The sequence below is a fragment of the Mauremys mutica genome, chromosome 14, assembly GCF_020497125.1.
Source record: "Mauremys mutica isolate MM-2020 ecotype Southern chromosome 14, ASM2049712v1, whole genome shotgun sequence".
Lineage (NCBI taxonomy): Eukaryota > Metazoa > Chordata > Testudines > Geoemydidae > Mauremys > Mauremys mutica.
In genome coordinates, this window is record NC_059085.1 from 9,159,247 (window position 1) to 9,173,042 (window position 13,796).

Sequence of the window (13,796 nt, forward strand, 5' to 3'; positions counted from 1 at the left end):
CGGGTCAGACCAAAGGTCCATCTAGCCCAGTATCTGTCTACCGACAGTGGCCAATGCCAGGTGCCCCAGATGGAGTGAACCTAACAGGCAATGATCAAGTGATCTCTCTCCTGCCGTCCAGCTCCATCCTCTGACGAACAGAGGCTAGGGACACCATTCTTTACCCATCCTGGCTAATAGCCATTTATGGACTTAGCCACCATAAATTTATCCAGTTCCCTTTTAAACATTGTTATAGTCCTAGCCTTCACAACCTCCTCAGGTAAGGAGTTCCACAAGTTGACTGTGCGCTGAGTGAAGAAGCACTTCCTTTTATTTGTTTTAAACCTGCTGCCTATTAATTTCATTTGGTGACCCCTAGTTCTTGTATTATGGGAATAAGTAAATAACTTTTCCTTATCCACTTTCTCAACATCACTCATGATTTTATATACCTCTATCATATCCCCCCTTAGTCTTCTCTTTTCCAAGCTGAAGAGTCCTAGCCTCTTTAATCTTTCCTCGTATGGGACCCTCTCCAAGCCCCTAATCATTTTAGTTGCCCTTTTCTGAACCTTTTCTAGTGCTAGAATATCTTTTTTGAGGTGAGGAGACCACATCTGTACACAGTATTCGACATGTGGGCGTACCATGAATTTATATAAGGGCAATAATATATTCTCAGTCTTATTCTCTGTCCCCTTTTTAATGATTCCTAACATCCTGTTTGCTTTTTTGACCGCCTCTGCACACTGCGTGGACATCTTCAGAGAACTATCCACAATGACTCCAAGATCTTTTTCCTTACTCGTTGTAGCTAAATTAGCCCCTATCATATTGTATGTATAGTTGGGGTTATTTTTTCCAATGTGCATTACTTTACATTTATCCACATTAAATTTCATTTGCCATTTTGTTGCCCAATCACTTAGTTTTGTGAGATCTTTTTGAAGTTCTTCACAATCTGCTTTGGTCTTAACTATCTTGAGCAGTTTAGTATCATCTGCAAACTTTGCCACCTCACTGTTTACCCCTTTCTCCAGATCATTTATGAATAAATTGAATAGGATTGGTCCTAGGACTGACCCTTGGGGAACACCACTAGTTACCCCTCTCCATTCTGAGAATTTACCATTTATTCCTACCTTTTGTTCCCTGTCTTTTAACCAGTTCTCAATCCATGAAAGGACCTTCCCTTTTATCCCATGACAGCTTAATTTACGTAAGAGCCTTTGGTGAGGGACAAAATCCAACCATCGTCTGGACTCCCCAGTGCTCCTCCTCAAAGGCTCTAAATCAGCTGGAGAGTGGAAGGTCCTGGGCATCATGCCAGTACATGGGATCCACTGCACCTGAACAGTAGGAAAAGGTTTCTGTGTTGGGGCATCATTTATTGTTTTCCAGTTTCCAAGAGAGGGTTTATGGGCCTGAGCTTGAAGCTCCCAAAGCCAGTCACTGTTTCATTGTATTCATTAAGTTTGCATTTTCTCCTATTCCTCCCAGTTTTCTGTACCTTTACCCCGAATACACTTACCTTTGTTTGTGCCAAACCACCTTGTCTCCTCTTTATTTTATTTACAGCACACAAGGAGGGAGGCTAAATCCACTGGTGATAGATACAGGAGGGAGTCGAGTTTGTATCTTCTGAGAAAAGGGGCTTTCCTTTCCTATTTCTCCCCATCATTTCTAAAGTTTTCCTTTTAAGCGTTGCCTTATTCCCCTTGAGGTAACAGCGCTCACCAAGCGTCTCCCATCTGTTGAGTGTCTAGCTATATCAGCGATGTGATCTGAGTGCCCCAGGACCAGTTTTACCTCTGCTCGGGCCATGTGTTGGCTGGGTGGGGGATATTTGTGCAGCTGAAATATAGGGGTGGAACTGTAACAAACTCCTGCTTACAGCCAAGGGACGCTGCAGCTGCACAGACCTGGCCATGCCCTGCTGTGCCCTGCCGAGAGCCCTTCATCGCTCACCGACCCCTGGGGCAAAAGGAATTTCCCACATTCAGCCCTGGCTTCCCCCACATTGCTGCACTAGAGGGCACCAGTGTCACACTGCGAGGCCCATGTTCCTCTGGTGCAAGAAGGGAAGTCACCCTCTTCCGATATTTAATCATGGACTTTCCCACACTGCTTCTTCAGCTGTGGCCTCTGCCCTAATCAGATGGGCTCCCCCACTCCCTGCCAAGACCAAAGGGAAATGCTCTCAGGCCATGGGAGAGGATACAGGTGAAACTGGCTGACTGCCTCCAGGGAGAGTTATGAGCTAAGGGGCCCACATGAAAAGGAGGTGGTATTAGAGCAGGAATCCTCAGTCAGTAAGCAGTTGGAATGGGAGTCTCAAACCCCTATGTGACGCCAGAGCACAAGTCCTGCTGACTTTCTGTTATAGCCCAGCAGCGTCCCTGCCCTGTGTGAAATAAGGCCATACACAGCCATCCCAGCTTGCTGTAAATCTAGAGTTGCTCTTGCAATTCTAGTGACTGTGCCGTCATATCTGGTATCTTGCTTAAAGCCTCAGCTCCTGGAGTCATGTGTTTTATGGGGATCTTGGCTTTCTTTTTTTTTTTTTAAAGTTTTTCTCACCCTTGTGGCTGCAGAGGAAGAAATCTTGAAGACATGGTCTGAGTGTAACCTAAGGGCCCAGAAACTGGAGGGCAAATAAATAAATCAATAAATAAACCCACACTATTGTGACTTTTCTAATCTTGTGATTTTTAAGCGCAAGCCCATAACTGGGGTGGGGGTGAAGAGGGGGCTGACTCATGACCTGAATGCATAGAGTTGGCAATATTGTAGCTCTGTCCTGAGCGCTAGCCTCATGTGGCTGCTTCTGTCTCCCTGTCTCTGGGCATGGCAGGTCCCCAGTGTTTCCTGGGGAGAAGTGTCTCTCTTCCTGCACTTGGTCCCAGAGTCTCTGGGACTCTGCACAGATCTGGGGGGAGGGCGATCCAGGTGATTTTGCAGTTTGGGTCTAGCCCTCTGGCACAAGGTAGAGCAGCCCACAGACCCAAGGGGCTGTTCTGACAGCCGAGAGTAAGGCTGCTCCGGCCATGCCTCCTCCCCAGAAGCTCCCCCTCTCCTAGGGGTTGGGAAAGGGCCGGGTTAGCTCCCTGGAGCTCTCCCTTGCCCAGGGGGAATCCTGAGAGGGTCTCATCTCAGGGTTGCCAGCTGGTTTGTGCCACAGGAATGGCACCTGAGAAGTAGGTCCCTAGCCTGGTCGTGGCTCTCACTTCCCTTTACGGTCTTCACTTTCTGCCCTGGCCTTTCTGAACTCCCCTGAGGCAGCTGGTGTTGTTTGTTAACCCAGCAAGCCCTCCAGCAACCCATCTGCCCCCAGCAAGCAGCTGTCCCAGCCCCCTGGGGCTGCTCTCTCTTGCCACAGATGTACAAGTTTGTTATTGGAGACTTCTTTCATTTGAACTGCGAGTGACATCTGGTAGTTCTTTAGGTGAATTATGAGCCTATAAAACCTGGGAAGTTCTCGCTACAGCTTGTCCTCATCTTCTACTCCAGGTCCCTGACAGAGACTGGAAGACTTCACTAGCATCCTTCTGGCTGGGAAGGCCTTAATGGGATTCCCTTTGCAGCATACTGCCATGGGCAAGATGGGAAAGGAAGGGCAGGTGGGTGCCAAGGATATTTAGGGATAAAAATCCCAAGTGAAGTTGTAACTAGAGGAGCATGCCACAGAGACTGAGTCAGAAAATGGTAGATGTGCTAAAATAGCTATCAAGATTGGAGCGGTCCCTGGTCAATATGGACTGCATCCCTGCTAGGGCTGGCTGAAAATTTCCCATCAGAACTGGTTTTTGACAGAAGTTTTTCACAAAGAGTGTTTGTTTTCCATGGAAAACTTCAATTTTCTGTCAAAAACTGAGCACCCAAAAACTGAAATATTTCAACTGAAAACCAAAACATTTCTGTTTGGATTTACTGCCGTAGTGCCTTATGGGAGTTGTAGTTCAATTGCCTCATGTCCCCCCTTCTCTTCTTTGGACCAGGCTCCCAGGCTGGACTCCATCTCCCGGGATGCAGCCCCGTCTCTCCTCGGGGAGAACCCCAGTCTGTAATGGGAATGAGTACATGACACACCAGGACTCCCATACGGCATTTGGACGACACATCCAAAAGGAAATTTTGGGGAGTTGACCAAAGTATTCTATTTTTTTGAATTTTTGCCAAAAAAAATTTTTCGATGTCTTTGCCTATTAAACCTAGTGAGACCCATGACCCACCTGTTCCCATCAAGGAAGTGTCCAAAACCACTGGGGCTGTTCTCACTTGCTCTACCTACAAGTCAGTCACTGGAGACTTAAATTTATAAGAAAATGATTATTTTTTCCATTTTCATCAAATTTCCACAGGAATATATTTTTTCCAACCAGCTTTAGTAGCTACGTACTTGTAACAGTCTCAACACTGATGAGCCCACAGGGATGGGTGTAAAACCCTTCCGCTCCATGGCACCATGCATGTGTTCTAGACTCCCATCACTTGTATGAAGGGCTGTCAGATGGTCACTCAATAACAAACCTAAAAGTGGCAATTCTTCAACAAAAAAACTTCAAAATCTTAAACAACAGTTATTTTTCCTCTCTTGGTATCCTGCTGTTAAGTGAATTGTCTCGTTAGACTGACCTCACACTTGGTAAGGCAGCTCCCACCTTTTCATGTATTTATACCTGCTTCCGGATTTTCCACTCCATGCATCTGATGAAGTGGGTTCTCGCCCACAAAAGCTTATGCCCAAATAAATGTGTTAGTCTCTAAGGTGCCCCAAGGACTCCTATGATCACAGGACCACCCTGCTACAACTACTATCCCAGCTATGGTAATGTGTCTGTGGAGCCTTCCAACGGCCATGAGTAGCAGGGCCTCAGTTAAACACACTCATTCTGTGGTGGACCCTTCAGCAAGGAAATTTCGACACAGGCCCAGTTTCAAATGCATAACAGACTGGCAGGCTTCAAGAGCAGCCACTAGGGTCATTGTTTGTTTTTATTACTCCAGCAGGCTGGCTCCAGTCATTTGCATGTAACAAAGTCCAACACTGGGAATGGGCTTTGGCCAGAGAAGGCAGTGGTGGGGGTGCGGTGGATGCCCCATTGTAAAGCAGTTTAATGGAAGCCTCTGGTTAGGTACAAAAGAGCAATAAACTCCCCACACAGTCATTAAAAAAGCAAAAGCACATTGGTTCCAGGTTTAGTCCATCCAGATTATGGACTTGTCTGTGAGAGAGAGAGAGAGAGAGAGAGAGAACTCAGCTGCAGCATCTACCGTTGCGGCAGGATCTCTTCACTGATCAGTTAGCAGCGGCTGATGTCCCGCACTACAGTCTCCAGCTGCATCCAGGAATTCACAGCCCCTTTGCTATTCCTTCCTTTCCCTGTGCTCCCTGTTTCACCAGGGCTGTTTCTTTATTGCCCTGCTCTGTAATTCCTCCTCTCCAATTTCTAGTTCTTTCCTTTCTGCAGTTTCCTTCCATCTTCCCCTGTTGTTCACCTGTCCTCTTTAAATCAGAGATGGGCTTGAGCAGCAGGTTTCGGATTTGAGTTTCAACCTCCTCAAAAGTCAGGGTATCTCTGATTTGTTCATAATGAGTTGGTGTTGGGGTGAGCAGGTCGGTGTGTGCACGAACCTGCATACACCACTGCCCTCTACTGAATGGAATCAGAACTGCTCCGATGTATGTCATTAGTCCCGTACTGCTAATGGATCCTCTCGTTTAGCTTCAATGGTAGGGGCCTGTGCCAGGCAGTTAGCTGAGTATAGAATCTCTCTCCATGGTGACGTGACCGGGACGGGAGAATCATCGCATGACTTGAAAAGGAAATGTACCAAACTGGGGTGTTTATAGCTTCCTGGAGGGGACAGGCACAGAGGCTCTGATTCTCCTTGCTTTGCCCCTTGTGGTGTGTGTGAAGTAATTGTACGACATTACCCCTGCTGTGAGTGGGTGGGGAGGTCTGGTTTGGCAGCCATGTGCACCTTCTCTGTACACACTGTGCACAGGTGTAAATGAAGACACAAGGCGCAATGCAGCGGGAATCAATGCCCCAAGCATTGTCTGCCTATAGCCTCTTAGGCCTGGTCCACACTAAAAAGGGGGTTCGAATTAGGGTACGCAAATTCAGCTACGTGAATAGCGTAGCTGAATTCGAAGTACCCTAATTCGAACTACTCACCCGTCCAGACGCGGCGGGGTCGAACTCCGCGGCTCCAAGGTCGACTCCGCCACCGCCGTTTGCAGTGGTGGAGTACCGGAGTCGACCGCGGCGCTTCCGGAGTTCGAACTATCGCGTCTAGATCAGACGCGATAGTTCGAACTCCGAGAAGTCGAACTCACCGCGTCGACCCGGGCGGTAAGTGTGGACTAGCCCCTAGGGAACAGCAATTCCCTGTGTTGTGAGAGTGACTGTTCTGTTACCCCTCAGTCTCACCCAGGTCCTGTTCAGCTTCTCGACAACTCTGCATAAGCTGCTTTGAAGGCTCATTGTCGCACTGTTTGCTGCCACGTGTGTGAAGGCACTGAGGAGTGTGTCTCTTTCCTTGCTAAATCCCCCATCGGAAGCGCAGACCTGCCTGGGGCAACCGGGGCAGGCCAGTTCCAGCAAGTGAGTCTGCTCCTGGGGGGGTGAGCTGTGCCCCTTTGGGAGCACAGTCTAGCTGGCTGGCCTGGTTATTTTGTCATCTGAGAACTCCCGGTGGAGGGGCTGGGGTCCGGCTGGCGGCGGACAGTGCAGTACCAGAGGCAGATGAAGAACCCTGCAGGTGGAAAGCACATCGTAAGCCTTTGGTAACTAGGGTTGCTCCATGGTGCCCATGTCAATAAGTGAGTAACATAGCACCAGGGCCCTCTGACTTCTGACCTCACAGCAACCTCCATGTCCTTTCCCCTCCCCCCGCCTGGATTCAGAGGTGGGGGCAGCAGCAGCAGAAGCACACTGACCTGGTGGTGGCTGAAAACCGTGCTACTTATAACCACAATGACCAGGAACTAGCAGAAACCTCGAGGGGATTCTGCTGCTCCTAAATCAGTGGTAATAGAACCCTGGAGCTAATCCAGCCCTGCCCTCTGAGCCTCCTTCTGCAGAATCCCCCTTGACAAGGCTTTGCTTCAGGTCTTAAGCTACTTCTGGTTCCATCCCATTCATCCCACTGCCTGAACACGGGGCCCTGCAGCCTCACTGACCCAGGAAGGAGTTGATGATAGTGAAGAGGATGAGCTGAGGAATCAAGAAGACACCGAAACTGAGGAAGGCCAGTGCCCAGGTTGTTCCTAGCAGGCACGTCAGTCCCAGCACTGTCACCAGATCCTTCTTCACTTGTTCTTTCTGACTGTTCATGTTGGATCTCAATTTTCTCAGCATCCTCATGATGGTGACTAAGATGACCATGTTGAAGAGTACGGTGATACCAGCATAGCCCACGTTGAGGATGTAATGAACATCCTGGGCCTTGTCTGTGATCCAACACCTGTGGGAGAAGAGGAGGAGACTTTCTATGCTAATGATGATTATGCCACATTGTGGGGATTGGCCCCGTGGCTGGGGAGGGATATCTTGCTTTGGGAATGGCACCACTCAATGAGAATTACACCATTCCAGCAAGGCCCCGGGGACCCAAGTCTTGTGGTCAGAGCCCAGATAGGGTAGCAGACATCCATGCAAGGGTGCTGGGGAGCCAGCTGCTTTGCGTGCCAGCAAACGGGATTCCCAATGAGGAGGACAGAAGGGACATCTGTCTCGGATGGGGTGGAAAGGCGTTTGGGGCTGCTTAGTGTTGCTGGTGAGTTCAGGCTCTAATTTGCCTTAGTAAACCCCTGCACGCCTTGGAAAGGGGGGACCACAGCAGTGCATGGGAAGGGTGTTGTGTTGGGGGAAGCCTATCGCGCCATAGCTGAGATGGGATTTCAATGCCAATGCAAAGGGAGCAGCACCATCTGTGGGGAAATGGCATCGTGGTTCTTGGCTGGAACCTTGCTTTGGAGACCTGCCCTGTTCTTTGGGAAGGGCAACATACTTGCAAAATTGCACTGCCTCTGGGGAGTCGGAGCATGTCTTGGGCAGAGGATAGCACCATCCACCAGAAATGGTCTAGTGATGTGTGAATGGCACTGTAGTTTTCAAACCATCCCACAATCCTGGGAGAGGCCGAAAGAGGACAATGCTGGCTACATGGCACAACTGTTCTAAACCAGCACCATGCACCCGGGAAAGTCACCATGTTTTGGAGAGTTGGACTTAGGCTATGTACACACGACAGCATACGTCGGTATAAGTTATGTTACTGAGGGGTGTGACTAAGCCACCCCCGAGTGATGTAAGTTATAATGACCTAAACCAGGGGTCTCAAACTCAAATGACCCCGAGGGCCGCATGAGGACTAGTGCATTGGCCCGAGGGCCGCATCACTGACACGCCCCCTTGCTGCCCCTGGCCCCACCCCCAATCCACCCCTTCCATGAGGCCCCGCCCCTGCCCTGTCTCTTCTCCACCTCCTCCCCTAAGCGCGCGGCTCCCCGCTCCTCCCCACTCCCTCCTGGAAAGTGCTAAGCGCCACCAACAGCTGTTTGGTGGCTTGGCGGCGGGGCACTTAGGCGGCGGGTCCCGGAACAGAAGGGGCCCCCCACCGCCGAAGACCGGGCTGCGCTTCGGCGGCGGCGGGTCCCTCTTTTCCCCACCCCGGCCGGTCCCGCTTCCCTCCCCCGCCCTGGCCGGTCCCGCTTCCCTCCCCCGCCCCCCGGCCCGGCCCCGGCGGGTCTCGCTTCCCTTCCCCACCCCCGGCCTGGCCCGGCGAGTCTCGTTTCCCTTCCCCCACCCCCCGGCCCGGCCCGGCCCGGCCCTGGCGGGTCTCGCTTCCCTTCCCCACCCCCGGCCCGGCCCGGTGGGTCTCGCTTCCCTTCCCCCCCCCCCGGCCCGGCCCCGGCGGGTCTCGCTTCCCTCCCCCCCCCCGGCCCGGCCCGGCCCCGGCGGGTCTCGCGTCCCTCCCCCACCCCCCGGCCCGGCCCGGCCCGGCCCGGCGGGTCTTGCTTCCGGTCCCCCCCCCCCCCGGCCCGGCCCCGGCCCCGGCGGCTCCCGCTTCCCCCCCCCCTTACCCGAGCGCGTCTCCGGCGAGGCCTGAGCTTCATCCCGCTCAGAGCCGCGTGGTGAGGGGGCGGGGCTGTGAGCTCCACGCCGAGCGCAGCGCTCAGCCCAGAGCTCCCAGCCCCGCCCCCTCCCCACGCGGCTCGGATCGGGGCGGGGCTCAGGCGCTCGGACGGAGACGCGCTCGGGTAAGGGGGGGGAGGGAAAGGCTCCAGGAGAGGGGCGGAGGCGGGAGCCTCCGCTTTTCTCTTGGGGGCCCCTGCGGAGCCCGGGGCCCGGGGCAAATTGCCCCCTTTGCCCCCCCCCTCTGGGCGGCCCTGGGGAGCTCCACGGGCCGCAGGGAAGAGCTCCGCGGGCCGCATGCGGCCCGCGGGCCGCATGTTTGAGACCCCTGACCTAAACACTGGAGTGGACAGTGCTATGTTGGCAAGAGAGCTTCTGCACCTCCGTAAGCTCTGTAGCATAGCCAGAGCCTTAATCTTCATTGCCTATGGATCTGATCAGAGCACTCCATGGATGGCACATTGCTTGGAGGTATGATACAAGGCTTAGGAGAATAGAACCACATTTTTTATTCTGCATTCTGCAGAAGATAGGACCATGTGGAAAAGAACCAGGAAGGACTGGGGAGCACAGAAGCTTTTAATGATTAGGAGACCTACTGTACCACTGGGAACCCAGCCTCAACCCCTGCTTGTCCTCATTATGGCAGAACGTGATTGTGTGTGGACCATCAAACCCATGTCTAGCACTTACATAGTTGTATTGTTGTAGCCCGTGTCGGTTTCAATTATGTGCAGCCCGTATGTCTCTTCCTTGAAGATGAGAATGCTAACCACAGTTAAGGCTGGCAGTCCTGTGTGGGAGGGAGATACACACTGACTATGATAGAACATGATGGGAATACATAAGAAGGACCCAAGTAATTGGAGGATAGGAAACTGGGTAGCATACAAAGGAGTTGGTCCTTGGACATAGGTAGGAAGAGGAGTATATTGGAGGAAGGAAGAATCCAGTAAGGCAGATGGGACAAGTGGTGATGGAATATGGGGCCATTTTAGAGAGCAGAAACACAAAGGCAGGTCATAGCTGTGTGAGCAGGATGCAGTTATGTCCCTCAAAAAAGTTTCTGCTGTCCCAGCACACTCCAGGTAAACCAGGCTGTCTTATATTAGATGTTGGTAGGGCACTGTAGATTCCCTCCCCCACCCCCCTGTCAAGCATGGGAAACATAGACATGAGAGGTGGGCCCCATCAAAACCCCTGAGCATTTGGGGAGGGATTGGAAACCAAATCTGGATATAAACTCTGCAACCAGCCCCTACTTCTTTACTATGCAACAAGCTAATGCACTGCAAACAGACAGTTACTATATAATTCTAGAGCTGTGGTCCTCTGGCTCTCAGAATGCAGCTAAAGGAGCACTTTGATCAGCAGTGGACAGCCTCCCTCAAACAGGCCAATGCCTGGCTCTTACCACCCCCCAGATCTTGAGTGACTGAAATGTGGATACATCTGTCACTAGAATCTGGTGACACTGCAGAGAGTGCAGCGGAAGGGCTGTGGTTTTGGCAGGAGGGACGGAGCTCCTCATGGGTTGTGCGGGAGGTATCTTTCTGGGTAGAGAACATGCACTTACCCCAGCCAACGGCGCACAGCTTGAGGACATATCTCCTGATGTACACGTTGTAGACTTTGATCAAGAGCAGGTAGAGGTGGAAGCCCTCGATGGCCATCCAGGTCAAGCAACAGAGCAGGGAGTATTGGAGGAAGGCGGCAGTGCCTCTGCAGAGCCATGTGGACTGAACCAGGGCCAGGGGCCCACTGAGCAGGAAGAAGACATTCAGCAAGAAGAGGGCTCCCAGCAGGTTCATGTGGATTTTGGTTGTATAATCTCTGCTCTTTTTCCTAAAATGAACACCGCAAATAGAACTCAGTTCCTTCTGACTGCCCTCAAAATGGGGACGGGAGGGAGTGCAAAGCAGGCAACACAATCCACTCCTGCCCCCCCCCCCAGCCCCTCCACCTGGGACATCCCCTCCAGTCAGCGTGTGCTGCAGGAGAATGCCAGAGCTGCCTCATCTCGATAGGGCCCACGTTGGGGAGTGTGTGGAAATGTCCTGTCCCTTCCTTGGAGGCTGAGTCCATAAGACCACGTGATGATACACAGGCAGTGCACATTGAGTGAGGCCAGGTCTGTATTAGAACCACTGGTGACTCTAGCAATGTCTGTTAGGGGTGTGACTTTTATTCTCTTTCTTTACAGGCCAAACCCCTAGCATAGATGACGTTCAAAGTGCATCGGGCGGCAGGTATAAGTGATACCAGTTGCAGTACAGCCGAGCCCGGGGCCGGATTAAGGCAGGGGCTTTAGGGACTGCAGCCCGGGGCCACGGCTCAAGGGGGCTCCCAGAAAAATAAATCACAGGCAGCAATCCCCGGGGAGTTCAGGTGGCCTGCCCTGGCCCCACGCTGCTCCCAGAAGCAGCTGGCTGCTGGCACGTCTCTGTGGCCCCTGGCGGGGCAGGAGGCGGCTCTGCGCACTGCCTCTGCCCCTGCCCCCAGCATCATCCCCGCAGCTCCCATTGGCCGGGAACCAGGCAGGCAGCCTGCCTGAGCCCTGCTGCGACGTCAGCTGGGAGCCACCTGTGGTAAGCGGCTCCCGGCCGGAGCCTGCACCTCGCACCCCCTCCTCCACCCCAACACTCTGCCCCAGCCTGGAGCCCCCTCCTGCACCGAACTCCCTCCCAGACCCTGCACCCCCTCCTCCACCTGAACCCCCTGCCCCAGGTCAGAATCCCCTCCTGCACCCCAACCCCCTGCCTCAGCCCCCTCCTGCACCAAACTCCCTCCCAGACCCTGCACCCCCTCCTCCTCCTCAACCCCCTGCCCCAAGTCAGAATCCCCCTCCTGCACCCCACCCCCCTGCCCCAGCCCCCTCCTGCACCAAACTCCCTCCCAGACCCTGCACCCCCTCCTCCTCCTCAACCCCCTGCCCCAGGTCAGAATCCCCTCCTGCACCCCAACCCCCTGCCTCAGCCCCCTCCTGCACCAAACTCCCTCCCAGACCCTGCATGCCCTCCTCCACCTGAACCCCCTGCCCCAGGTCAGAATCCCCTCCTGCACCCCAACCCCCTGCCCCAGCCCCCTCCTGCACCAAACTCCCTCCCAGACCCTGCATGCCCTCCTCCACTCCAACCCCCTGCCCCAGGTCAGAATCCCCTCCTGCACCCCAACCCCCTGCCCCAGCCCCCTCCTGCACCAAACTCCCTCCCAGACCCTGCACCCCCTCCTCCACCTGAACCCTCTGCCCCAAGTCAGAATCCCCTCCTGCACCCCAACCCCCTGCCCCAGCCCCCTCCTGCACCAAACTCCCTCCCAGACCCCGCACCCCCTCCTCCACTCCAACCCCCTGCCCCAGGTCAGAATCCCCCTCCAGGCCCCTCCTGCACCAAGCTCCCTCCCAGGAAAAAGACTTGTATACAGGGGCCCCACAAAATCTAGTAGCCCCAGGCCCCCAGGAGAATTAATCTGGCCCTGGCCGAGCCTGCCCGAGGAAGGTTGGTGCTCATAATTGTACCAGCAAACCCTTTCTAGTGTAGACAAGGCCTGAGTGAGGCTGGGAGCTAAAAAGCCAGAAAACCACAAGATCTGTCTGTGTCCAGCAGCCTCAGTGAAGAATTCATGACAGCCAAGCCCTGGGCCAGATCCTCTGCTGCTGTGGGCTGGAATTGTTCCATAGGTTTCAATGGAGCTTGGCTGCTTGACACCTGCTGCTGCTCTGGCCCCTGTCTCGTCTCTGCTGTGAGGGATGTGGCCAGGGATAACTGGATCCCTCCTGGGAGCAGATGGGAGAACGGTGCAGAAATTCAAGCAGGAACTTGATGACTTGGGGGGTGGGAATGGCAAGTGTAACTCCCCGGCTGTAACCCCAGGGGCCTCAGTAGGGTGTCCCCATCGGGGATGAATGTGGTTTAGCATCACTCTTGAGGGAGCCCCTGTTGATTCAGCTCAGCCAGGCACCCTGGGCGGGAGCCTCTCTGCACAGCAACGAGGTTACCTGGAGGTGAGGTAGTGAAGGACAGTGAGAAGCGAGGCAGCAGCTGAGACACTGCAGCCCACCATGGAGATGTAGGTCAGAGGAGCCAGGATGGCCTCGTCTATGGGCGCTGAGGAGATTTTCTGCATGGGATGAGGAGGGGAAGGAGTGAGGAATGAATGCTGCCCTTTGCACTGGTACTCAGCCTTCATGACTCTCCTGGCCTTTCATTCTCCCCTCAACCCCCTCCAGCTTCTTCAGGCCTGGAGCCTGTTCCACCCCCCAGCTTGGCACCCGTCCCTGAGGCTGCTGGATGTCACTAGCCTCTGTCCTATCTCCTCCCCCCTTCCATAGCTCAGAGGGGGACGGGGGAACCACCTCAAAACTCGACCCCCCCTGTCCTGACCCCGTGAGATGGGTTGGTCAGCAGGTCCAAGAGGTTCCCTCCAGAGGGGGGGCGGGGCAGAGTGGGTCCTAGTGTAACCCTTGTGGGGGTGCACGCGTGTGCACCCATCCCCCCCCAGTGTAACTGGGGTGCTGGAGCGAGGACGGCGCTGCGCGTCTCTCAGCCCCTGCAGGGCAGGTGTGACAGAGGAAAGGGAAATGGAAGCAGGCCTTGTGGTGGAGCCCAGCTGCGGGGAAATGAGCCGCTCAGAGCACTGAGAGTGGCTGGCGGGGAATGAGTCAGGGAG

General features: G+C 54.0%; 1 protein-coding gene across 2 annotated transcripts in view; it reads right to left on the reverse strand.

Moving 5' to 3' along the window:
* Positions 1 to 6,256: 6,256 nt before the first annotated feature.
* The window catches only part of ADGRG5 (adhesion G protein-coupled receptor G5), a 34,294-nt gene continuing 26,754 nt past the window's right edge, over positions 6,257 to 13,796 (reverse strand). For both annotated transcript variants that reach the window (XM_044987509.1, XM_044987508.1), the window contains 5 exons: positions 13,126 to 13,247; positions 10,705 to 10,973; positions 9,822 to 9,921; positions 7,172 to 7,455; positions 6,257 to 6,744 (listed from right to left, as the gene is read on the reverse strand). In XM_044987509.1, the coding sequence (XP_044843444.1) occupies positions 6,659 to 6,744; positions 7,172 to 7,455; positions 9,822 to 9,921; positions 10,705 to 10,973; positions 13,126 to 13,247 (861 nt within the window). In that variant the 3' untranslated portion in view covers positions 6,257 to 6,658. The remainder of the gene's footprint in view (positions 6,745 to 7,171; positions 7,456 to 9,821; positions 9,922 to 10,704; positions 10,974 to 13,125; positions 13,248 to 13,796) is intronic.